Source organism: Sphaeramia orbicularis, chromosome 22, assembly GCF_902148855.1.
Source record: "Sphaeramia orbicularis chromosome 22, fSphaOr1.1, whole genome shotgun sequence".
Classification (NCBI taxonomy): domain Eukaryota; kingdom Metazoa; phylum Chordata; class Actinopteri; order Kurtiformes; family Apogonidae; genus Sphaeramia; species Sphaeramia orbicularis.
Window position 1 is genome coordinate 20,497,641 of NC_043978.1, and position 26,912 is coordinate 20,524,552.

Genomic DNA, 26,912 nt, shown 5'->3' on the forward strand with positions numbered 1-26,912 from the left:
TTCAAATGTTCGTTGTGGTCGTTTTTCAGATGCTGCAGCTCTTTCATAATTCATAGTTTGAGTTATTGTTTGTTCAGTATTAATTGTCAGCCTTGTAAATACAAGCTGGACTGACTGTACATATCCTGACCAAGGAAAATAAAATTCTCACTTTGTGCAGTAATCTACACCTGGCTTTTCTACCTCTGTCCATAATCATAATTATCTAGCCTAAATGTCGTCTAAAATTAACATTTATTAGCAACATAGTATAGCAAACTATACTATACAAATTAATTTTACTATACAAATTAATTTTAGCAAAAAAAAAAAAAAAAGTCTCAGTTTTGAATGTCTGGGGTCGGTGGAAATTTGTAACATTAAAATGGAGTCACGGGTTAAAAAAGGTTGGGAACCACTGCTATAAATGATCAAAAACCATGCATGCATTGAAATGTAGTTAATTGAGGATATTTTCAGTTGCTGTGTGGAAAACATAAAATTAAATATGGTATCAAGGGAGCTGAGTTTGTGTTTCTATTTTTTGCAAAATATAGCTATGAAAATCATTAAGTATGTATGGATTCTCTCTTAAATGAGTCATTATATGATATTTGTGTGACCATTTTGAGTTATACAAAAATAAATAAAGTTTATTTCGAATCTTCAGGTGTTTGTGCATCATTAAGTATGTATGGATTCTCTCTTAAATGAGTCATTATATGATATTAGTGTGACCATTTTGAGTTATACAAAAATAAATAAAGTTTATTTCGAATCTTCAGGTGTTTGTGCATTGTGCGTAATGACAGCATCTTGCTTCTTTAAATGCCAACTTTTACAGTGTGGTAAAAGGAGAAATGTCGCCTTTTTCTCTGCATTTTGTACAAGACACAATCTGTGTAAAATAGACATGTTGTCACCTTCCTAAAATAACTGCTCAAGTCCAAAATTTTTTACAAAAATGACTTTTTTGTCTAAATCATCAAATAATAATAAATTTTTTTGTGTTTCCTGCTAAATCTGAAAAATGACTCTGGTAATTATTTTAATGAGGTGACAATATCCAATACTCTACATATATGTTAAATGGCATCAAGGCAGTCAAGGCAACAAATTTTCCGCTTATCAAAACAAGCAATAACATTTTTATGCTTAGGTTTATACCATGCAAAATATAGTGATGCTGGTCCATATGTGTTTATGGATTCTCTTTAAATTATTCATGTGATGTTAATCAGAATATTCTGTCTTGTTAGGAAATAAAAATGTTAAGTTGTTTGCCTTGGACTAGTTCATATGTCCTATGCTGATGTAGATGGTTATTTGAAAGTTGAAAAATAATCTTAAAAAAAAAAAAAAAAAGTCATTTAATTTTCACAGTGCAATGTTGCCCTTTTCTCTGCATTTTTATAAAAAACATAACCTGCTGCAAAAATGTCTGTTTTGTTGACGAAGCTCAAACAATACAAGTTCCATGTTTAGGTGTGTACCATGCAGTATATAGTGATACAGCATTGTAAGTGTTACTGGATCTTCTTAAAATTATTCATTTATTTTATTTTATTTTATTTACCTTTATTTAGCCAGGAAGTCCCATTGAGATTAGAAATCTCTTTTGCAAGGAGGACCTGGCCAAGAAAGCAGCCATAAAGTCAAAACTGTATAAAACACATTCACAATGAACAACAGAATAACAATTATTTAACCATAATGACATCAAGAAAAACAGTGACATTCCTCCTTTACTACATTCTCTATGTTAATGAAAATGATTAATTATACATTTACATTTATATTTATGCATTTGGCAGATGCTTTTTTCAAAAGTGACTTATAGGGGATAAACCAAAATAAAAGAATAAAACACAAGAATAGATCAAAAACATAAACCAGCTGTACAATGAAAAACAGTGTCTTACAGAAGAATGAAAAATAAAAATGACAGACTAAAATACAAGAACAGATTAAAAAGACATAAAAACAGCAGCACAATTAAAAACAGTGAAATAAAAATACCAAGTAAAACAACAGAATAAACTCCATAATACATTATGTTACAGTTATCTGAAAATAAGCTGTCCCTGCTGTATCTCAAAAGGTACTTGTGTTGTATTTCAGCTGTTTTTAATGCCAATTATTGCTTTTCAGATAAATATTGCCCTTTTTTTGTGGATTTAAAGAGACAGACAAAACATATAACCTGAAGCTAAATGCTCATGTATCCACTAGTGCGGGGGAAACAAAGCAAAATTATAGACTAAAATACAAGAACAGATTAAAAAGACTTAAAAACAGTAAAATAAAAATATCAAGTAAAACAACATAATTAACACAATCATACATTATCTTATAGTTATCTGAAAATAAGCTGCCCCTGCTGTATCTCAAAAGGTATTTGTGTTGTATTTTTTTTAGCTGCTTTTAATGCCAATTTTTGCTTTTCAGAAAATATGGCCCTTTTTTGTGAATTTAAAGAGACAGACAAAACACATAACCAGAAGCTAAATGCTCATGTATCCACTAGTGTGGGGGGAAAAAAGCAAAATGATAGACTAAAATACAAGAACAAAATAAAAAGACTTAAAAACAGTAAAATAAAAATACCAAGTTAAACAACACACTTAACACAATCATACATTATCTTATAGTTATCTGAAAATAAGCTGTTCCTGCTGTATCTCAAAAGCTATTTGTGTTGTATTTCAGCTGTTTTTAATTCCATTTTTTTTGCTTTTCAGATAAATATTGCCCTTTTTAGCTTACTGGCTGACAGGCCATAAGCTACTGTCGTCATGTGGCGTCCGGTGTCGTTGTCTATCGTCATCTATCGTCGTCTGTCGTCGTCTGTCATCCGTTACAAAAATTTCAATCGTCTTCTCCGAAAATACAATTCTGATTGACTTCAAACTTGGTATATAGTTTCTTTATGATGATGTCAACAAAAGTTAGAGAAATTATTTGGATCTGGATCTGATTCTGGATTTGGTGCAACTTTGAAAAATTTCTCCATTATAAGAGATAGGAAGTGGATCCATGCAATAACTCAGTCAATATAAACAATATCAAGTTGGAATTTGAATTTTTTACAGATCTGACTGGAATATGACCAAAACATGGGCTGGTTCTGTAATACAATAAATACACATAATTGGGTGATAATAAATGGCATCTGGATACATTTTCCAAAGCTTTTAATTCAGCTGGTAAGCTACAGGGCCATTGGTCCTATTTTTTTGTGAATTTAAAGAGACAGACAAACATATAACCTGAAGCTAAATGCTCATATATCCACTAGTGGTGGGTGGTGGGGGCTGCAAAATGATAGACTAAAATATAAGAACAGATTAAAAAGACATAAAATCAGTAAAATAAAAATACCAAGTAAAACAACAGAATAAACACAATCATACATTATCTTATAGTTATCTGAAAATAAGCTGTTCCTGCTGTATTTCAAAAGGTATTTGTGTTGTATTTTTTTTTTTAGCTGTTTTTAATGCAAATTATTGCTTTTCAGATAAATATTACCCTTTTTTATGAATTCAAAGAGACAGACAAAACATATAACCTGAAGCTAAATGCTCATGTATCCACTAGTGACGAAAAAAAATGATAGAAAAAAAATGGAAAAACATGTCACAAACCATAAGGAACGAGTTTTTTTGTGTGTTTTTTTCCCCTTACCTTTAACCTCGTCTTTTGTGGTGACTCTCCGTGGGGGAGGGGCGTGTGTGATGACGTCTTACACCTCGAGCCATCAACCTGTGTGAGTGGGTGTGTCCCGATACTGTGAGGAGTGGATGACACACATAACGCCACAGAGCAGGTTGTTCACACACACAGAGGAGAGGACAGACATGGGGAAGACAGGTGGAAGAGGCGACTTTGAATGGGTCTACAATGACCAGCCGCACACGTCGAGGAGGAAAGAAATACTTGGTAAGAACTTTCTAAAAAAAAAAAAAAAAAAAAATCCAATGTAACCTTCCTCATCAGTGTGGAGTCTGTGGAGTTAAAGTTGTTAGTGGGACAACTTGAAGCGCGAGCCTTCATATAAAATCGTATCCGGTCAAACCTGTTTACTAGCTGTTGCTTAACGAGTTTATCAGTGTGGATGCAAGGAACACACAGGGAAGCTGATACTACAGATACAGAAAGTTATAAGGATTAATTTCCATTAAGTAGAAGTAGAAATACATGCAGAGGTGGTGTTTTTAAGATTCACTGTCAACTTAAGAATCAAAGTTGTATCATAAATAAAAATGCTCAAATGTTCAATGTTAAATTAATGGTTGCTCCTTTTTACTACAGATAAATACAAGGATTTAAGGGTTTATTTCCATTCAGTGAGAGTAGAAACACAGGCAGAGATGGCATTTTAAAACTCGGGGGCAACTTCAGAATTAAAGTTGTGACATAAATAAAATGCATTTTGAATAATTAAAAAAACAACAACTTAATTTGCCTAACATTATATGTATGGTTGCTCCTTTTTCAGTGCATTTCACACATGCCTGGAACTTATTAATCTGCATGTTTTCAAAGCAAAGCAGCTGCTTCTTAGAAACACAGGGAGTAGGCCACACGCAGCAAAACCAGAAATTGCACCTGATTACATTACTCTGTCAGTGCATAAGCCATGATGTTACAGAATCGATAATCAGATAGACATGACACACCTAAGTCTCACTCCATTGGCGGTTACATATTAGAGTTGAGAGGGGAAAAAAATCAATTTTGTTAGAAAATCCCACATAAAGATTGATGCTGTTTTTTTAATGTAAACCTATCTGTGTCCCTGTCATCTCATGCTTTACCTTGTGAGACAATGACAGCGTATTGATAGCAGGTGCAGTTGACAGTGCCCCTGGGCTGTCTAGGTAACAAGACACACTCTCTGCTCATGACAAACATAGATACAATGCAATGCATGAAGTGAGAAGAAAGGCTTTGTGAGCATCCATGGATCTGGGATGATCTCCAACAGAACAACCTCCGTTCACTAATCTACCTTCAACCACATCTTCTGTCCTGTTATAGATTTATATAAACTGTCTGACTCTTACTATTGGGATCATTTACTGACATGAAATCACATCTGTGTTGTAAATGGTCAGAGTTGTGGAGACTCAAACTACATGTAGTTGAACCACATAGTTCAACTACATTTTTTAGAGTCCTGCTTGACTAGGTGTTGTTTTTAAGATTGTCAAATATTTTGTTAAATAATGTGTGTGTATGATTGAGCCAGGACATGGGGTGGGTGGGGGGTAGGTTTATTTTTTTTCTCTCTTTCTTTCTTTTTCTTTGTCTGTTTCTTAATTTAGTATTTTTATATAAAGATATCTGAAAAAACCCTACATTTGGCTTTAACTTACTGGTAGTTAAACTACGTTCATATTTGTGCCATGTCAAGTAGTACAAGTACTTTCTGGGTAATTTTTTGTAGTTTAACTACTCAATTTGCAAACTACGATTTTGGGCAGCAACATAAAATTAAGGTGTGTTTTTTTTTTTTTTTTTTTTAAGATATATTTTTGTAATCTAAATTGTGTTTCACCATTGAATGCAAGACAGTCCCTTTTTCTTTCATCCTGAATTGCTTTGAAAGCATGATCATGTCATGACATCACAGCCAACGCTGCCTCTGATTGGCTTGCCCTGGCAGCACTCAAATGCTTTGTAGATATCCGATTATTTCTAACGTTGTGTGGTCGTCACCACCATGGACAACCCTCCCACCAGCGCCAACCCCGATAGTGACGTGCCCCCCCAACCATGGCCAAATTTTGTTTCATATACACCATATGTACATTCTCAATTTAATGCTGCAAATAAAAGTAGTTGCTAAAACTACTTTTTCTAGCCACAGTTTTACAAACTGCATTTCTCCAGGGGTAGAAATGTAATTAGTTTTAACCACTGCCATGCTGAACTACTTGTAGTTTTACAAGCTATACTTGCAAAGTAGCTTCCTCAACACTGGAAATGGTCAACACCTGATTTATAGTGCAATTAGATGTCAAACAGGTAATGCAACATGATCTCAAGCTGCTGATGTATTTTTTATCCTGGTTTTGTCCAGTACTTGGATGGTTGCTCTGGTGTGAATGAAACATCTAGAAGGTGATGGGTTGTTTGACACCAGTGAGCCTTAAATTATTAAAGCCTTTTGTTTTGAATTATCCCCCACCCTGCCCCAAGGGTGGAGTCAGAAGGACACAGGTGTCAGAGATCACTGACCTTTACTCTTCTATACATTATCCCTCATTGTATCACAAGGTGTCTTTGTTTGGCAAGTTGTTTTACGTAACGCACAGCTTGTTTGGCATGACACCAGATTCAGTACGGTGTCATACACTTTACAATATCCCATTCACAGGACTTGGCATTGAAGTAGCAGTGTGCCAGGTCACATGGATTATTGATAAATGTGCTTTATGGTTGAAATTTGTCATCAATAACATCTTCTAATGCTTACATTTGTGGTACCGGATTGAACTGGAAATCATGTTAGTTGATACCTTGAAGCTCACAATAACATGGGGAAATATCTGTTGCTCGTACATGGTGAAGTTGAAACCCAGGCTTTACTTCTTATTCTGCATCACAACTAGAGCAATTCAAACCTTTTTCTTTTATGATATCTAGTTATTGATTGAACACTGTCCTCTGTGGGGGAGCCTAAAACACTCAAGCGGCCTATATACACTGCCATAAACAGCAGGAGTAAATGACAAATCAGAAGACAGATAAGTGATATATTGGGTAAATAACATGTATTTTGCATTTTATGTCTTCAAATTACTCTTGTATGTCTACCAGAGGACTGGCTGCAGGTCAGAGTAGGGAATTCCTCTTGGCTAAACTGTAACTGAATAAACAGGGCTTGGTCTTTACAAGAGAAAAGACCTACCTGACTTTTTTATTTTTTTTATTTTTTTGTCTCTGAAGTTTTGTTACCAAGGTGAACTGAATTTGAATGGCACAGGCCATATTTGCATGTGCTATCATGTGATGCTACATGGCTATCTTTCATCTAATGCTAGATGGGACACTGTATGCTCCCACAGCCCTCCTGGGAGTAAAAACTGGATACGGGAGATTAGGTTAGGTGGTTCACCGGGTTAACCCTCTGGACATAATCACACCAAACCCTTTAAATGTTAGTCATATGTATGGAGGTGTGACCTATTTAACAAATCAGGGCTTGTTTGTTCTAGTGGAAAGATTGTGTTGTAAACGTCTGATGAAAAACACCTATTTGTGTTTGTAAGCGTGGCTGTTAGTCAACCACTCCCTTGTATTTCCTTGTGTTTCAAGTCCCTTAGCCAAACAACACCTCTGCCAATTAAATATGTCTTTTGTCAGTACAGTCTTCCCAGGAGAAGGGCTTGCTCCGGATACCATGTTTATTTTTTTCCTGTGGGATCCAGAGTGTAGAGCTTTGACACAACAGAATCGATAGATTTACTGGAAACTCCACTGATATTTTAAACTGAGGTGACTTTAACATTTAATATTATAACAACATTTGACATTAGAAAAAGTCAGTTGGCTAAATAGTCAGCCAATATCATTGTTTTTTGGAAATTATTTTTTTAAATTATTTTTTTACTTTATTAGAATCTGGATCAATCTTAATTTGAGCATCCAAGTAAACAAAAAGAGCTGAACATCAAACTAACTGTGGGGAAAAAAAAACAATTCTGGTTTCTGGTCTTATTTACTTATTTCTTTTCTTTTTTTGTCATCCATCATTAGAGCCAACTTTTGCACATGCCAAAAGTTTTACATCTTTACATCTCTGATCAGTAACACAGTTTTAAATTTTATTTTATTGACTTTCTGCATAATTAGAGAGACACATTTAACATGTTCTTCTTACTCCTCTAGCTGTTCTGTAACTTTGTTAATTTGGTTGGTTTTGCTTCCATGACTCCTCATACTTTTGTTTCTTGTTCTTTGACCTCTTCTATCCCTCATGCTTCCTGCCTTTTTCTTTTCTCCTCAGCCAAGTATCCAGAGATCAAGTCACTGATGGGTCCAGATCCACAGTTGAAGTGGGTGGTATCAGGTATGGTCCTGACCCAGCTCCTGGCTTGCTACCTGGTCCGTGACCTCTCCTGGAAGTGGATCTTCTTCTGGGCCTATGCCTTTGGTGGCTGCATCAACCATTCTTTGACCCTGGCTATCCATGACATCTCTCACAACGTGGCATTTGGCAACAAGCTGGCAAAGTGGAACCGCTGGTTTGCCATGTGGGCCAACCTACCCATCGGGGTGCCTTACTCCGCTTCCTTCAAGAAGTATCACATCGATCACCATCGGTATCTGGGAGGGGACAAGCTGGATGTCGACATCCCGACTGACTTTGAGGGATGGTTCTTCTGCACCCCGGCCAGGAAGGTGCTCTGGCTCTTCCTCCAGCCCTTTTTCTACGCCCTGCGCCCATTGGTGGTCAATCCTAAACCAGTGTGTACGCTGGAGGTCCAGAATGCAGTGGTTCAGCTCACAGTAGACTTAATTATCTTCTATCTTTGGGGGCTGAAGCCCATTGTTTACCTCATTGCTGGGTCTGTCCTGTGCATGGGACTGCATCCTATTTCTGGACATTTCATCGCTGAGCATTACATGTTTCTAAAAGGACATGAGACATATTCCTATTATGGACCACTGAACTTGATCACATTCAACGTTGGATATCACATGGAGCACCATGACTTCCCAAGCATACCTGGCAGTAAACTACCTCAGGTGAGAGGGGCTTCACTATTGCCGCATTTCCACTACATGGTACCAGCTCAATTTGACTCGGGTACCAGGTACTTTTCCTGGAGACCGTTTCCATTACAGGAAACTACCGACTTTAGAGTACCTGGTCTTCGTAGCGACATTTCGCGTAGCTTTTGTGACATCTCCTCAGAGAGTTGCTGATAAACTCACTCGTTGCGTGTTGCCCCGTCAAGCTCACGCTGAATTTTTTTTATCAGCCCCAAATATTTACTGTAAACTTCCGAATCCATTTTTTAAATGGTGGGTTGTGCATTGATGACGCAATGACAAAGAGACAACTCTCTGGCCAATCAGTGGTCTCCAGTGTTTACATGTCACATTTTAGTATCTCTTCACCTGTTTTGGAACCTCGGTGGAGCAGATACTAAAAAAGTAGTATCGCGTACCAGATTCCAGGTTCTTTTACGTAAAGGAAACGCAAAAAGGTCGAATCGAGTCTAGCCAGTACCACGTAGTAAAAACGCAGCATTTGACACTTGATCATGTCTTTATGGTGAGGCATTTTTTCCAAGCGTATTATTAGTCAACAGGTTGAGAATGAGGACAGTTTATAACACTGACATCACTATCAGGTGTGTGCTGATAAGACTGGCCTCTCCTGTCTTTCAGAAGCTAAACAAAAAGCATTTTTTTCCCTCTGAACTGCAAATATTTATCAGATGAAAGAACAGGCTTTGTAACTGATTAACCACTGCTTCTCTAACATGATTTGAGCATGAATAGATTTGCTGAAAAGCCAGATATCTGCTTTTTGACAATGCTGGCAGAAGGGCTGGGCAATATTTCATTTATCAAATTAACCAGGTTTATGCATTTTGAAGGTAATGGGGGAAAAAAAAAAAAAAAAAGTCAGGCGACTCGGTGGTGCAGTGGTTAGCACTCGTGCCTCACAGCAAGAAGGTCCTGGGTTTGATTCCAATACCAGTCAACGAGGGTGGGACCTTTCATGTAGAGTTTGTATGTTCTCCCCGTGTCTGCGTGGGTTCTCTCCGGGTACTCCGGCTTCCTCCCACCATCCAAAGACATGCACTGATAGGTTAATTGGTTAATCTAAATTGCTCATAGGTGTGAATGTGAGAGTGATTGTTTGTCTCTTTATGTCAGCCCTGAGACCAACTGGCGACTTGTCCAGGTTGTACCCCGCCTTCGTCCCCATGTAGCTGGGATAGGCTCCAAGCGACCCCCATGACCCTAATGAGGATAAAGCGGGTTCAGATAATGAATGAATGAAAAAAGTCTCAATTGAAAACTGAGATGAGTGCTCTTTTTGGAGAAAACAAAAACTCATTCTACATGTTTGATATAATAAATTAATTGGGAACATACAGGACTGTGTAAAGGTCTTAGTCCAACATTAGGTTTGTTGTTTTAGTAAAGTTCTAATGACCACACACGTGTTTCTCAGTGGATTAAGATCCAATGTGGATTTATGTGAAGTATGTACAGCAGTAAAAGCAAAAGTTTACAGGAAAAAAAACTGCCTCTATAAACCAAAGTGGTAGTATTTAGTGTGAGATTTATTGCATTAATTTTCACTGTTTTATACCAGGTTTCAGTCGACACGTCAAATATTTCTGTTTGTGCAGTTTCTTGTCATGGGGTCAGGGGTCACTCTAGATAGTGATTTTAACTTTAACAACCCATTTAGTTCAGTTTTTCTGTCTTTTAACCTTCTGAGACCCAGTAATGCATTTTTGTCCTCTGTAGGGGACAAAAATTTGACAGTTGTGCTTAAAAAAAAATGCTGTCCATTAGAAAATAAATAAAATAACTTCAAAAATGTATCTGAAAAAACAATTGTATTATGCAGTTTCCAATCAAGACAGTTTAATGTAAAAAAGCCAAAACTTCCACTTTCCTGGGTCTCAGGAGGTTAAGGCTGTGCACGTTTTCCCTGTATTTTTTATTTTATTTTTTTGTTATACCTAAGGAAAAGAGAAGCCCTGCTAAAACAACAAATCTAGAGGTGGCCTTAGACTTTTGTACAGCTCTGTATTTCTCCAGTCATTGCCCACTAGTTAAACTTTATTAAGACCTTCACAAGCACTTTTTGTTATTGTTTTTGTGATTTGACATATAAATTAAAGAGTTCTTGTAAACAGATATGGGAATTTTTTTTGCCCTTGTAGCCCTTTTTTTAGCCACACTTTTGCATGGTTTGGGAAACCCTGAGTTTATTTTATGTTTAATAGAATGAATGTTGCGTCACAATAACTATCTGAATTTGCACATTCTCTCTATCAGTGAAATATGTTGGAATAAAATAAAAACTACGATCCTAATCTAATCAGACTTTTCCACCACGGTTACACCTACCTCTGTGAAAAGCCTGCATTTACTACTGTATCAGAAATATGTCTTGGGTAGGCTGAAAGTATGAGGCTTTTGTGTAGATACCAAGTAGTTTGTGTCCAGCGAAGCAGTAAAATGTCAGCATGTGTGTTCGACGAAGTATTAGAAGGAATAAAAGCCTGTGGTGCTTCACATCTGCAGCTCATGCATGTTTAATGTGTATTTCTAGCTCTTACATTGTCCTAATTCATGGGATCTTCTTTTCTTTTGTTGCTAGGTCAAGCAAATTGCAGCTGAGTATTATGACACCTTGCCTCAACACACTTCCTGGACCCGGGTATTATGGGACTTTGTGTTTGATGACAGCATCGGCCCCTATGCCAGAATTAAACGAGAGTACAAGCTCAGCAAGCAGGGGTAGATCTGTGACTGATTACATCCTCTTTACACAGGAATGTGAATTTCACTTGGATCACTATGGAATGTCATTATAGTTTCTGGTTTAAATGTTTAGTCCACAGTGGTCATCTTCAATCAATTCTAGACCCGGAGTTAACAGATGGGAAATCAATGTGCACATTTCAGATGCATAAATATACACAGAGTTCACTTAAATGGGAAGAAAATCCAGATTTTCTTATCTCATTATTTATTTGGGGTTCTTATTGAACTGGCCTGTCACTGCAATACAAAGGCACCTTTTTTTGCACAAAAAAAAAAAAAAAAAAAGATAATAGAATACTGTGTCATCTGCAGTTTGAGACAATAAATTGTATTGAACAGAAAATTTCCTCATGGTAAAGGTCGAAAATGTTCTCATGGGTTTCATCACTGCTTCTGTGAAACTTCCTCCTTTAGCCCATGCATGTTGTTAAGCCTTTTTAAGAATTTTTGAATACGACAAAGGTGCACAAAGCCTCTCAGATTACCTAATATAATTTCACATCTATCACACAGAACAGTGCTGAAGTGGAAAATGAGCATTGAAACTTACCTTTTAGTAAGAGGAGCCTTTTTTTCCGTGACGCCCTTTTTGCTTTTATGCAGCTTCTTCTTGCTGTGAAGTGTTTAAATCACTTGATTACATAAATAAATATACAAGGGGTGGACATAACAACAAAAACACAATATCCCTCAAAAGGGTCTTACCCCTTTTTGACTCCGTTTCCTACTATCTGATTTTCCTTTGTCACAATTTCAAGAAATAGTTACAATTTCCCCTGTGTGCCAGGTTCAACGCCACATAGGTGGAAAATAAAAATATGAATACTTGACATTTTTATGTTGTGAGTATTTAAAGCAATGCTAGAAAGCACAAAATGGCATATTTGTTTCTGTTGTTTTGTCCACTTGTACATAGGACTTAATGTTTTTGCTGTGATAGCGTCATTTCTGTTGTTTATAACCCTTTGGGGTTTGAGCCTGTTTTGGCCATTATTGAACACTTTTGATTTTGCTTTATATACCACATAAAAATGTTTACCATACCCATGTTTGGTGTTTTTTTTTCAACATAACTTCACCTGTGTGATCTGGCCATTATATTTTCACTTTGACTACACATGACCAACATCATTTCCAAAGATTAGGTGTAGAAAGTTACAATTGTGATAAATTCAAAGTATGCCTGCACACAGGCAAATATGTTTGCCAGTGCAACACATACAGGGTAAAATTAACATAAATTCAAACTATATACAAATGTTTTTCTTAAGTATACTGTATGTTTGTATTGGGCTTTTTTGTTCTTTATTTTTCACAACAGACGACTATTTTTATATATATGTGTGTGTGTGTGTGTGTATATATATATATATGTGTGTATATATATATGTGTATATGTGTATATATATATATATATATATGTGTATATGTGTATATATATATATATATATATGTGTATATGTGTATATATATATATATATATATATATGTATATATATATATATATATGTATGTGTATATATATATATATATATATATGTGTGTGTGTGTATATATATATATATATATATATATATATATATATATATATATATATGTGTGTGTGTGTGTATATATATATGTATATATATATATATATATATATATATATGTATATGTATATATATATATATGTATATGTATATGTATATTATTACACAATGTCTGATATTTGTCATAATTTACTATGACATTTTTTATATCATACTAGATTGACCTTTTCTTTAATATACAATACTGTACTATGACCATTTTTCTATGTCATACTATGCAATGACAAAATATTATTCATACTATACTTTGACCAATTTTTCTATCATGCATCTATGACCACTTTCTATAGCATACAACATTAGGGATAATTTTTATACCATACTATACTATGACTAATTTTATATATTATACTATGACCTATTTTTATATCATACTAGATTATGACCTTTTTTTATATACAGTACTGTACTATGACCATTTTTTAAAATATACAATACTGTACTATGACCATTTTTTATATCATACTATCATATACTATATCATACTATACTATGACCAATTTTTACCCTCGGCCACACTGGCCGCAGGGTATTTTTATGTCATACATTAGGGACAATTTTTATACCATAGTATACTTTGACCAGTTTTTAAATCATGCTATACTATGGCCACTTTTTATATCATACAACATTAGGGATAATTTTTATACCATACTATACAATGACTAATTTTTATATATTATACTATGATCAGTTTTTATGTCATACTATACTATGACTAATTTTCATATATTATACGATGATAAATTTTTATAACATACTCTAATATGATTACTTTTTAGATCATACTACTATGACCTACTTTTATATCATACAATACCATGATCAGTTTTCATATAACACTATAGTATGACCAATTTTGACATCAGACTATACTATGACCAATTTTTATACCATACAGTAAACACTTTTTATATCATACAACATTAGGGATAATTTTTATACCATACTATACTATGCCCAATTTTTATGCCATACTCTACTATTAGTTTTTAGATCATACTACTATGACCTACTTTTATATCATACAATACCATGATCAGTTTTCATATAACACTATAGTATGACCAATTTTGACATCAGACTATACTATGACCAGTTTTTATACCATACTATACTATGACAAATTTTTATATCATATTATACTATGACCAATTTTTATAACATAGTATACTATGACTTATTTTTATATCATATTAAACTATGACAAATTTTTATGCCATACTCTACTATGGTTAGTTTTTAGATAATACTACTATGACCTATTTTTATATCGTACATTACTATGATCAGTTTTCATATAACACTATAGTATGACCAATTTTGACATCAGACTACAGTATACTGTGACCAGTTTTTATACCATACTATACTACGACAGTTTTTTATATCATATTATACTATGATCAGTTTTTATATCATACTCTGATTACTTTTTAGATCATACTACTATGACCTTTTTTTATATCATACAATACCATGATCAGTTTTCATATAACACTATAGTATGACCAATTTTGACATCAGATGACCAACTATTATACCATACAAAAAACACTTTTTATATCATACAACATTAGGGATCATTTTTATACCATACTACACTATGACAAATTTTTATATCATATTATACTATGATCAATTTTATAACATACTATACTATGACTAATTTTCATATCATATTATACTATGATCAATTTTTATAACATACTGTACTATGACTAATTTTTTATATCATATTATACTATGATCAATTTTTATATCATACTCTACGATGATTAGGTTTTAGATAATACTACTATGGCCTGTTTTTATATCATACAATACCATGATCAGTTTTCATATAACACTATAGTATGATCACGTTTGACATCAGACTATACCATGACCAATTATTATACCATACAATAAACACTTTTTATATCATACAATATTATGGACAATTTTTATATCATACATCAGGAACAATTTTTCTGTCCACTAAGCTATGATCAGTTTTTCAGTCATACAATATTATAACCACTTTTTATTTCATACACGGAGAAAAATTTTATATCATACTACAGTATGACCTATTCTTATATCATACAATTCAATGATCAGTTTTTATATAATACTATAAATTTTTATATCATACTATACTATGACAAAGTTTTATATCATGCTAAAATTTGACTAGTTTTTAGACCATACACTATGACCATTTTTTTAATCGTTTTTTATACCTTGCTATGCTATGAGCAATTTCCCCAATGATCTACATATGCATTGAAAGTGTCATGTGATCAGATCACACCAAGGTGATGATAGACACTTTAGCAAAGTAAAAGATCTTTGTAAGAAGACACTAATAAAGAATCAGTTTGTGGTTGAATTGACTTTCCCTGTCCGTTTTCTATACTAAAGTTGCTTTGAAGTAACTTTTCCAACTTAACCGCATTTGTAAAGAAGCCCTGAAGGTGATAAAAATTATTTAGGCTACATGTTAAACACAATGGAACTGTGATTTTCTGTGGTAAGTGAACACACACACACACACACACAGAGGATAGCGCCTTAATGGTCGAGACAGTTATTGTTTTGTTCGAATGAATTTACTTCCAGCTTTAAAATCAGAACGTAGTTGAGAGCGGACAGAGTGGAAAGAATGCACCAACTGATATTCAACCAAAACCTTCCTGCAAAGACACATTTAGCTACCATCACATAGGCCTAATGAACGCTTTCTGCACATTCATATCTAGGTAATATCTCCATATTGCCAGAGCAACCCCCAACCCTCTTTTTGCCCCCACATCATTGCTATCATTATCAAGTTCAACATCTCATATAGTATAGAACGGGGAATCTTCATGGAAACAAACCACTATAATAAATGTACCACCGTTTGTATTTTTTTTTTTTTAAATCATTTTTTCCAAACCAAATGAAAAACTAATTCATAGAGAAGATGGGGGTTTCATGCATACTTGGGAGGTTCACAAAGCATAGAATGACTAATAGACATAGATAGTACTACACTGTTTTTATATCTAGGTAAAACCAGGTGGCACATTTACAGTTACAGGCCTGTTTTGTGAATGATCCCCAAGCTTCACTGTTCTCGCACAAGAGAAACCTGTACCTCGATCACACTGGAGTTGTAGAGCAGACTGCTGTATGTGTTGTTTAATTGCAAAAAAAAAAAAAATCAATGGCCTTTTGTAATGCTGTATGCATCTGACATGGGAAAAAGAGGGAACTGAAGCAGCTAATTATGGTTCTAACATTATCTCTGGAGAGAAAAGGTTATTAGACACACAACACCAGTATGAACAAGGTCATAAAAAGCTTGTTTTTTTTTTTTTAAATATGCCAGTCTAGGGCAGGTGAGTCTGCAGCACCATTTTGCCCGTATTGTGCTTGTCATCATGAAATAGGGATAAACTAAACAAACAAAAAAACAAAACAAAACAAAACAAAAAAAAATAGAAAATATAAAAGGCTGACATAAACGGTGTGCAAGTTTCCTTTCTCCTTCTATAATCAATCAATAAAATACTCATTGTCATCAACAGCATCATCATTATCACCACAGTTTTTAAATAATAAAACAGTAAAAACTTAGAAAACAAAAATATTTTCTTTGTAAGACTTGGACTGAACAGAGAACAAAGAGTTGCAACACTGGGCTGACTGAGTCTATAGGTGCACAGAGAGGACCACAACACCAAACTCAGCATGAATGTTCGTCCGTCCCTCACTTCTTTTCACCCTCTGTTGAGTTTTTCAGTCCTTTTGTTTTTTTCCACTCGTTCTTTATCCATCTTTCGGTTTCTCCTGCTCTTCTTCCTCATTTACCCCTTCTCTTTCACTCTTCGCTGTATCCTTCTTTCATTTTTGCTGTCCAGCAGACTCAAATGTTGGCACAACATCTCTGCAACTTGCATCACTGGCAACAAGAGGTCACAGAAACATTGAGAGAACATTCCTTGGTCCTCATGTCTGTGCATCTGTATGTCCATTCTCTTCCAGCTCCTCCACTTGCTCTCCTCCTACTGCTGCTCAGATGAGATTAGGATGTACTGATTCTGCCAATTTCTTGTCTGATGGCTGCAAGAAAACGGAATTTTAGAGAATTAACAAGTTCACAGCAACAAGTCTTTTGACATATAATAGAGAAGTCCTATACTATAATTTATTGGCAGGCTGTTTCAAGTTAGGATTTAACAGGAGTACATTTTTATTGCCAGAGAGCTGTAAAAGCACTGTGTAGAGAAGATTAAAAATTAATCATGCCCTGGGCTATTACATAGTGCAGTAAAGAATTGAATCTCTTACCATGGATGATTTCATCTTTCACCTTATGCAACTCACGTACAACTTCGTCCAAAATTTCCTGCAAAAATGAAGACGAAAAGATGAGTTTCTTACCAGTGACACAAAGCACATAAAAGAAATAACATTATGTACCTGTTTCATCCGATCAAATTCTGTGTCTGCTTCACTAGTGCTACCGATGGGTCTCACTCTGCAACACAAAAGAAAAAAAAGTGAATATAAAATTGCACCGTCAGATTGGATTAATTCCATTTTCTTGCTGCTACAGTGAAAAGGATGAGCTTTTCCCTTAAATCCTTTGTTTAATTTACAATTTTCCTGTCTCTGTCATTTTGTTTACTCCTTTTTTTTCCCCTTTATCTGCTCACCTGGATACAAGTGAGGACTTCTCTGCAGAGTTAGATCGCTCCCATGGCTTCTTCACAGCATCTATCAAAGGATAAAAACAGAAATTGCATAAAATTAAACAACTTCTGTGCTTGACTTGTGAAAATACATTTGTTTATCCTGTGCAAGATTGAGGGCAAAGGGCTGTTCCGTACCTGTTGAGTTCTGCCCTCGACCACTTGAGTCATCCTGCAGGATGGAGCGACATAAAAGTCAGTCATCTTAAAAGGTGTTTTAAGAGGTTTGTTTGTAAATGATTAAACCAACAGAAGAGATAAAACTGGTGACATTTGGTGGTACAGATAAATGTTAGCATAAACGACTTACTTCATCAGGTTTCTCTGAAGCTTTCCTCCTTCAGGACATGACAAACAATAAGATAAAGATGATGATAATTAGTAAGGAAAGAAGATAACATAGTTATAAGCTCTCATTTCTTTTTTGAGGTAAATTTGTTCCATAGAAACAGAAGAGTGGGGACGTGATGGAAACGCTGGTGTGATACAACAGTATAGCAGTATGACTGACAGAGCACATTTATACTTAAGTTTGTCTGTGTGAGTACTTTAGGGGAAAAGTAAAGTGTGTGCATTTGTTTGTACAGCTCTTTTACCTGCGAGCTAGTAAGGCATTCATTTCCTGCATCAGTCCCTCCCCACCACCACCACTGCCACCACTAGACCGGTTGGAGTCACTTTTACCACCAGGAGGACTGCTCTCATCCTGAATAACAAATAAATCATGAGTTTCTGGTTCTACTGGCTCTTAGACTAAACACTCATTCTCTAATTTTCCCTATAATTTACTGTAACAGTACACTTCTTTTGATAAAATTCTGGGGAAGGAGAGACTGGAATTACACCCCCTGAGGTCTTCCGGTAAAGCTCACCCTATGGACTTTACGTAGTTTGGCTCCTGCTAGTGCTGCAGCCAGTCCTGATGGCTGGTGTTGGACTCCAGGTGGTCCCCCAGGTGGCCCTCCACCAGCGGGCAACGGTGGGGGCATGGGTGGGGGCACCGCCATCGGAGGTGGTGGCCCCGGCGGTGGTGGGGGGGCTGGAGGACCAGCCATGGGCGCTGGAACTATAGCTGGAGGAGGCGCCACAGAAAGCATTGCCGGGTGACCTGCAGAGACAGGGGGGCCTAGGAGAGGCCGAGTTACAGACTGGTTAATGTCTGAACCAAAACACTCACCTTTTTGTCCCTTGGAAGGTTGACTGAACTCAGGAATGACGCTAAAGGCACACTTTGACTTTGACTGTAAGACTGGGGAACTTTTGCATGCTAAAAATATACATGAGGAGAGTGGGGTTAATTATGTGGTAAATAGGGATATTATATCAGAAAACTAAGAATAATAATAAAAAAAAGATTTAAAAAATGTGTTTACCTACAGGTATTGGTTTGATTTTATTCCCTGTATCTTAATCAACTAAAATAACTTTCAAAGAGAGTCAATTACATTATCATACAATTACTTATGTATTTTTAATACATTTAAAATTAAAATTGTATGGTAACAATAATTTAAAACTCTGAAAACTCCACCTTACTGGTACACTAAGTACCTGAGGCAAAGTCAAATACTTGAGATGACTTAAAGCAGTCGACTGCTGTGAATCTACTGACTTTTCAGTGACAGTGACTTTGAGGTTAAAGAAACCAAGTGTATGCAATAACAGTGCAATGAACTGTTTCAGTATGACAAAGAACTTTATGTTGCATTAGGTCAGTCTCATTTTGTTCTTTACACTGAGGCTCTTTTCCGTCCATTTCAGACAAACAAAAGTACTACCTTTAGTTAAATTAACATGAAATGAAGGCATTTTTATAATTTAATGTTTGGTTTTATACAGTAGATTTAACTTTACTGCAGTTTTCTCTTGAGCTAAATAACCTACAAAGCTACAACCACTAACTTCCTCCTTAAACTTGCTGTTATGCAACTCACTAAAAATTGTAGATTGTTTACAGGTCTATAACTTGTGCTACGTGTTTTGCAGGGTTTATGTATTGCATGCATTTGACACGTCTGCATTTTTGTGTTGCTGCGTAACATGCAGGGTGCAAGTCAAAATACATTCCCTTGCGTATGTGACCCACTGAGGTATTATTAGCGTAGAAATTATATTAGTTTTTATTTAGCCATTGGGTTTGGTTTTTGATTTCAGTTTAGTTTTATTTAGTCGATGCATAAGTCGGTGCATAAGGAGTTTTGATGTTAGTTTGAAGAGCCGACTGATTTTAGTTTAGGTTTTAATTTTTTTTTTTACGTATCTTGTGGAAAATCTTGATTTAAAGAAGCTGGGAAAGGTAGTAACTAAGCATGCATGGCATCAAATGATTTTCAGAATCACTGCTTATTTTGAAATGAAACTTATCTGATAACGTGTCTTCATTCTTGCTTGTTTTTATTACAGAAGAAATGATGACAAAAACAAAGTTGATTTTATGTACCGTTGTTTTTTTTTTTTTTTTACTGTTTCACTGTATTCTTTTATCTAGTGCCTGAATATGGTTTTATTTTTGTTTAAGTTGATGAAATTATCGTTTTAATTTTTGTCTCTGGACACTTAGTTTTTGTTAAATATAACATCCCTGCAGACACACACATCCACACTTACTGTACACACTAACATACATACACAAACCACATGTAACATCCCTCTGCTGAGAAACTCCCTCCTCCTCTCTCCTCCTCATACTTACTGCTGCTGGCCATGGGGGCCTGCTGGGGGACTGGGGAGGGGGTCTCCTTGGGCGAACCCCCGTCAGACATGGCAGTGTAAGAGGGGGGCGAGGAGGAGGAGGAGGAGGAAGTGGTGATGGTGGTGGTGGTGGGGGGCTGGGCCTGCTGGTGGTACACCTGCTGCTGTTGCTGTTGCTGATGCTGTTGCTGCTGAGGGTGGAAGGTGGATGGGTACTGGGGCTGGTTGGGGGCGGGGCCTGGAGCTGGCTGACCTATCAGAGGGGGCAGCGGGACAGCCTCGCAGTACTGAGGGGTGAGCGGCAGATGCTGAGAATGAGGGGAGTAGGAGGGGTCGTCTGGTTGGCCGTTTGAGTGAGGGTGGGGCTGGTGGTGCTGGGTGTACTGGTGAGGAGGGCCGGCCACAGCGCTCGGGTCAAGCGGTGGGGGCTTCATCCTCACAGGTGGCAGTGGGTGGGCCACTGGGAGCACAGGCTGAGGGGGCAAGCCCTGCTTCACAGGCATGGCCATCATTACCGGAGGGGAGGAGGAAGGGGGCAACTGGGCGTACATTTGCTGCATATGGGAGGCGGACCAGGTGCCATGTTTAGGGGGGAGCATGATTTCTTGTTGCTGCTGCTGCTGTTGAAGGTGTAGGTGACGGGCGGCTGTGGGAGGAGAGAGGGGGATCTGACGGACCTGTCGGCCCTGGGTGGTCACTCCTGCTTGGACTGGGGAAAAGGCTGAGGCGAGCGAGGTGGAGAGCTGGGAGGAGAGCTGGGCCTTGTCCCTAGCAGCTCCCACTCCCTCTCTCTCCAGAGCAGGAGAAGAGGAGGAGGGGGGAGAAGAGGAGGCCACGCGGACGTAGGAGGGTGGCAGTGTGCTAGCTCTGTACTGTCTGTACTCGGGAGGGGTGTCTGGGTGGATGGGAGGGGTGGAGACTTTATATTGGAGGGTGGAAACGACTGTGACGGGCAAAGAGAGAGAGAGACAGACAGAGAGAGAGAGACAGACAGAAGAGAGAGGAAGAGGAGATGCAGACGAAGGAGGGCAACAAACAAAGGAAAACAGAAAAGAGAAAAACGTGAGAAGAATGAAAAGCAACCAACTGAGCAACCAAGCAAGTAAAGATGAGAAAATCAGGAGCAATCCAAAACAGAAGCTAATAGCAAATAAGAAAGAATTAAAATATCATAAAAAGAACAAGCAGCAGAATGCAACATGACTGAGCCATGATCAGAAAGCATATGGCATTTCCCCCCAACAGTAGCTGGAAGAAAGAGATGGCAGTAGAGCATGTTGCAGGGACGGGGGACAGGGGGTTCTGGTATCGCCACTGACAGGGACAAAGGGAGATGTTTAAGTCTGTAAGTGTACTTAAGGGGCAGACTTGAACATTTACATGTGTGCATGGATCAAAAGCATAAAGGCACACAGACTGGGGAGCAGTGATTGAAACTAGGAGGGGAAACACTAACACAAACCACATTGGGAAAGCCTGTTCGACTGTATCAGGGCCTGGAATCTGTGGTATTCATTAATGATGAAATCATCTGTTTGCTTAGGTAAACTGAAGTGTGCTCAGCCTGACCCAACACTGATAACTTCTGCGACCAAAAAACACAAAACAGAGCAAACATCCATTTGCTGCTGGTGAGAATGACAACTGTGAGCGCTGTGAGCTATTTGTCGACAGATTTATCTAAAATGTTTGTGTAGCTAGGAGCCCGTTCTATGCCAGCTTCGATCTATTTTAGCCTCCAGAGCAGTGCGCATGTGTGTGTGTGCATCTGTGGAAGAAAAGAGTGTGTGTGTGTGTGTGTGCATGGCAGGGTGTGGGTGTTTGTTTAAGCCTCACCTGATCCTGACGTCCGTCGCTCCCTCTCCTTGTGAACCTGCTGCATCTGGTGCTGCTCCATCATCCTAAGAATCGCAAGGATGTCACAGCTCTTAAAATATGCAGTTTTTACCCATTTGAACTTGAAGGGAAGTTTGATTGTCTGTCTATTTTTAACACTGCTAAAATCTAAAATCTAAAATCGGTGCCATTTTTCTGTGGATTATACTCATGGGCGTAGGTTTGTTTGAATACCAGGGTCAACAAGGATTTTGCTGCCAGGAGAAAAATACCTGGTTCTGATCAGAGTTCCCCTAAGAATATAAAGAAGGTCAAATATCCTCCTGAGACCCAGCAATGCGTTTTTGTCCTTTCAGACATGGAAACCAGGTACTGAGGGAATTCAACCTGAACCTGGTGATTACAGTTTGTAGGAAAGTGTCACAACTAACAAGAAAAACAAGCAGTGTCGAAGAAATTTGAACAGTTCTGATGAGCTAAGGTTTATTAACTGAGCTTCATGTTCTGAGATTTAAGTAAATCTGACCCATTTAACTCATATTATCTTTAACGTGTGTAAACTTAATAAAAGACGCCAGATTAGAAAAGGTGTGTTTGTGTACCTGTTCACATGACTCATAATCCTGCTGAAGAAATTCTGTTGTCAGGTTTGGAATCAGTTTAATTTAGTCAAAATCGGATGTTTTTCCTCCAGCAGTAGATGAAAGGTTTTTGTTGTTGTGTAGGGTTAGGGTTAGGTTTAGGGCTGGGTTTAGGACTAGGGTTAGGGTTAGAGCTAGGGTTAGGGTTAAGGTTAGGCTTAGGGTTAGAGCAAGGGTTAGGGTTAGGGTTAGAGCTAGGGTTAGTGCTAGTGCTAGGATTAGGGCTAGGGTTAGGGTTAGGGCTAGGGCTAGGGCTAGGGTTAGGGTTAGTGCTAGGGTTAGGGTTAGGGTTAAGGTTAGGCTTAGGGTTAGAGCAAGGGTTAGGGTTAAGGCTAGGTTTAGGGTTAGAGCTAGGGTTAGGGTTAGAGCAAGGGTTAGGTTTAGGGTTAGAGCTAGGGTTAGGCTTAGGGTTAGAGCTAGGGTTAGGGTTAGAGCTAGGGTTAGAGCAAGGGTTAGAGCATTGGTTAGGGTTGGGGTTAGGGTTAGAGCTAGGGTTAGGGTTAGACTAGGGTTAGGGTTAGACTAGGGTTAGGGTTAGAGCTAGGGTTAGGTCTTAGGCTAAGGTTAGGGTTTACCCTAACCCTAAATTGGTGGGTTTTATTATATTTTCTTACATTCTGTTTATTTTTTCTGCTCTAATTTGTGAATTTTCTGCATCAGATTATGTGGAAATTGTACAAAATTCAGTGATATAAATAATCCATTAAGGTGCTCTGACCTATTCATACCCATATCAGTGATATATTTATTAATTTCAATTAAACTATAACCTCTGGACTTTAACAGCTTTTGTGTTTCTGATGATGTTCTAGACTTTCTGCACACTCCTAACACATTGTATCACACTTATCTATGTCATGGGGTGTATTTTAATCATCATGTACACTTTAATTATGTTGCTATGGTTAAGATTTTAACCTTTTAACCTCTTTCTGTGTTTCCCTTTCTAGGATTCAGTATTTTGGAAGTAAAAAACAAACAAACCAAAAAAAATCAAGAAAATCCTGCCTCTGTCAGATGTGTTATGTGTATGCGTACAGCTACAACATTTTTTGCCGCTTTCTGCTACTGTTTATATTTAGGACAAATCCGACTCATCCATCCTCAAATCTACAGTAGAACCACTGCAGCTGTAAGACTGTCTACCTCCTCTGTGCCTCGCTTTCCTCCGAGGACGGTCCATTTTGGCGCTGGACAACTGGACCTGAAAGACACAAAAAGGTAAAAAGGATAAGACAAATATAATGTACTGTTTAAGCTTTTCATTGTTTTTATTCCTGTCATGGCCATTGTGACAGCTCAATCGATTCTACCTATTTTTTTATTTGCAGCCTTAGTTTTCTTTTATTTTCCCTTTTTTACTGCTTTTGTCTTTTTGTATATGCCTGATATTATTCTACAGCTTTAGAAACAACTGTTAGACAACCTTGACATGTTGTTGAAATGCGTTCTCTACCTCTTCTTTGTGGATTTTGATGCAGTTCTACCACATCCATTTTCTCTTCACCACACAATTCTCTTCTTTTGGTATTGAGTAATAATAAAAACAGTAAAAATAATAATTACTGTCGATCATTTTATCTTCAAATTGTTTTTCATAATCTTGTCTAATATTTGACAATTTAACTTTTCCAATATTTTCTGTTTTTATTTATAAATTACTTACTTTTTTTTTTTTGTGTGTGTGTGGGGGGTAAAATGTCTGCAAATATTTAACTACTTTAATGAGTTTAAAATTAAATGATCAATGTTGAATGACTGTTTTACTGAGTTTCTGAAGTTTCTTCATACATAACGTCATCTTGGAGTCATCTTTGGTACCAACCTCTCTTTCCCCACCTTAAATCCACCTCCAAAATCCATTCCATAGTACCCAATCCTGACCTTAAAAAAGTCCTTCACACTCTTCTACAGGTTAGATACTGGGACTCACTTCTCTCTGATGTAAATCAATAGTCATTCTCGTTTCCAACTGGCCCTGAACGCACCATCCAGGCTTCTTACTGGTTTGAACACACATCATCATATCAGTCCTTTATTAGAAAACCTGCTCTGAGTCCCAGTTCAGATCACTCTTAAAGCACGTCTGGGTGTCGTTCCTTTACTCATATGTGACCTAGGGGTGGAAGAAAATATCGGTTCGGCAATATAATGCGATATTTCATTTCACAAAACTGTATCGATATTAAAAAGTACTGTATCGATATTTTTAAGTATTTATTCAAATGCAGATATTGTGGAGGTTCATTTTTTAAATTTTGTTTTTGTTTGTTTTACTTATTATTATTTAACACTCTTTTATTATATAATGTTAGTTCCTTTGTTTGGGATTGCACAAAAATAATGTTATGATGTTAGTTATGAACTACTAGAATATGAACATGTGAAGAGGATCTTAATCTGTAATGTCTGTAAAATATAATCTAAGTTTTAACACAGCAAAATTTTGTGATATAGCATCAGATCCTGTTGTGATCAAATAAAAACATGTTTAGTATTTGTGCATATTTCTGGCGTAATTCAATTCTTCAAGGAAGTAATCATATAAAAAAAAGAAAGAAACAAAAAAATTTGCCTTTTTAACAGTATCAGGATATATTGTATCGCGTTCCTAGTATTGTGATTTGTATCGTATGGCTAGATTCTTGCCAATACACGCCCCTAATGTGACTCATATCTGATGTTTTTAAAAAAAAAAAAAAAAAGTCTCAACAACAAAAATCTGATTTTTTTCACATCAGACCCAGACCACTTTCGTATGTGGTCCTAAATCACATCCATATCTGATGTTTTGCAATGTCAGTCAGTTTAAATCACTGCTTAAAATGCATTTCTATAGGCTTTCTTTTATGTGATAGTAGCATTCACATCAATTTTTAGTTTCTGCTTTAGCATTTTGCATTGTTTTATTTTATTTTTTTAATCATCATATTATTTGTCCTTTATTTTACTTACCCCTGTCTTATCACTTGCACTTTACATTGCCTTTGTTAGTCATCCGGTCCCTCCCTTCTTTTATTTATTGCTTTTATTGCTGTAATGTAATAGGAAACCACCTTCAGTATTTTTATGATGCAATGCAGTCTTTTTTTTTTTTTTTCTTTTATTGCACTTTTATTGGTTTGGGTGTTGATCGTACCAATTGCTATTTTATGTTCTTTTAATTATTTAAGTAAATATCAACCTTGTTCACTATTGCTTGGCTGAATCATTAAGTACATCATGCTTTCTTCATCCCCTATGCTGTCAAAGTGCTTTGTAAACTGCTGTATATATACTCTATAAATAAAAATCATAATCATCAATCATAATCATAATAATCATACCATAATTATTTCAGTAAAAAAAAAACTAATTTCAAGACTTGTGTAATCAGCTTGTAAAGAATATGTGTACAGAAACTAAATATGAGTAGCTATATTTAGAATTACATAGGGCTTAATGAGAATATAGTTATAGTTTCTTATTCCTTTAATTGCATTTCATACTAAAGCTAGTTTCATTATACAATTTTACTTTAATCTTTGTTTTGTGGTTTTCACTGTTCGTACTGAAAATAAAAAGGTCAAGAAAAATTTGGTTTTCATCTTTTTTCCAGAACAAAATGTCACACTGATGATTTTTTTTTTAACATAAAGTACTTTTACTGCTTACATTTCTAGTAAATATGTCACTATATTGTACTTTCAGAGAGTCCTGGGTTTAGACTAGAGGTTGACCGAAAGTAGTTTGGATCAGGCAAACACTGACAGCTAATATCGCCTCCTGTTAAAAATGACTTCATGTTACATGTCTGGAATTAACCATTTTCCACGTAACTGGATAACAGCTAAAAGTAATAAATAAATCTGATATCACTGAACATCAATAAACATGAAACTGACAATGAATATCATAAAATATAAAATCATAAC

At 36.5% G+C, this 26,912-nt stretch overlaps 2 protein-coding genes across 4 annotated transcripts in view; one reads left to right on the forward strand and one right to left on the reverse strand.

The window, feature by feature from the left end:
- The first annotated feature begins 3,792 nt into the window (after window positions 1-3,792).
- On the forward strand, window positions 3,793-12,557 carry degs2 (delta(4)-desaturase, sphingolipid 2). The gene is made up of 3 exons (XM_030126810.1): window positions 3,793-3,921; window positions 7,997-8,739; window positions 11,348-12,557. Exons 1-3 carry the CDS (start codon window positions 3,840-3,842, stop codon window positions 11,489-11,491), a joined length of 969 nt encoding a protein of 322 aa, XP_029982670.1. The 5' UTR covers window positions 3,793-3,839; the 3' UTR covers window positions 11,492-12,557.
- Window positions 12,558-15,894: 3,337 nt separating this feature from the next.
- Window positions 15,895-26,912, reverse strand: part of evla (Enah/Vasp-like a) — a 74,359-nt gene continuing 63,341 nt past the window's right edge. For all 3 annotated transcript variants that reach the window (XM_030126791.1, XM_030126790.1, XM_030126789.1), the window contains exons 4-14: window positions 24,145-24,202; window positions 22,358-22,422; window positions 20,523-21,464; window positions 18,703-18,956; window positions 18,427-18,536; window positions 18,141-18,168; window positions 17,969-18,002; window positions 17,795-17,855; window positions 17,559-17,616; window positions 17,427-17,484; window positions 15,895-17,198 (exon numbers count right to left, since the gene is read on the reverse strand). In XM_030126791.1, coding sequence (XP_029982651.1) covers window positions 17,161-17,198; window positions 17,427-17,484; window positions 17,559-17,616; window positions 17,795-17,855; window positions 17,969-18,002; window positions 18,141-18,168; window positions 18,427-18,536; window positions 18,703-18,956; window positions 20,523-21,464; window positions 22,358-22,422; window positions 24,145-24,202 — 1,706 coding nt within the window. In that variant the 3' untranslated portion in view covers window positions 15,895-17,160. The remainder of the gene's footprint in view (window positions 17,199-17,426; window positions 17,485-17,558; window positions 17,617-17,794; window positions 17,856-17,968; window positions 18,003-18,140; window positions 18,169-18,426; window positions 18,537-18,702; window positions 18,957-20,522; window positions 21,465-22,357; window positions 22,423-24,144; window positions 24,203-26,912) is intronic.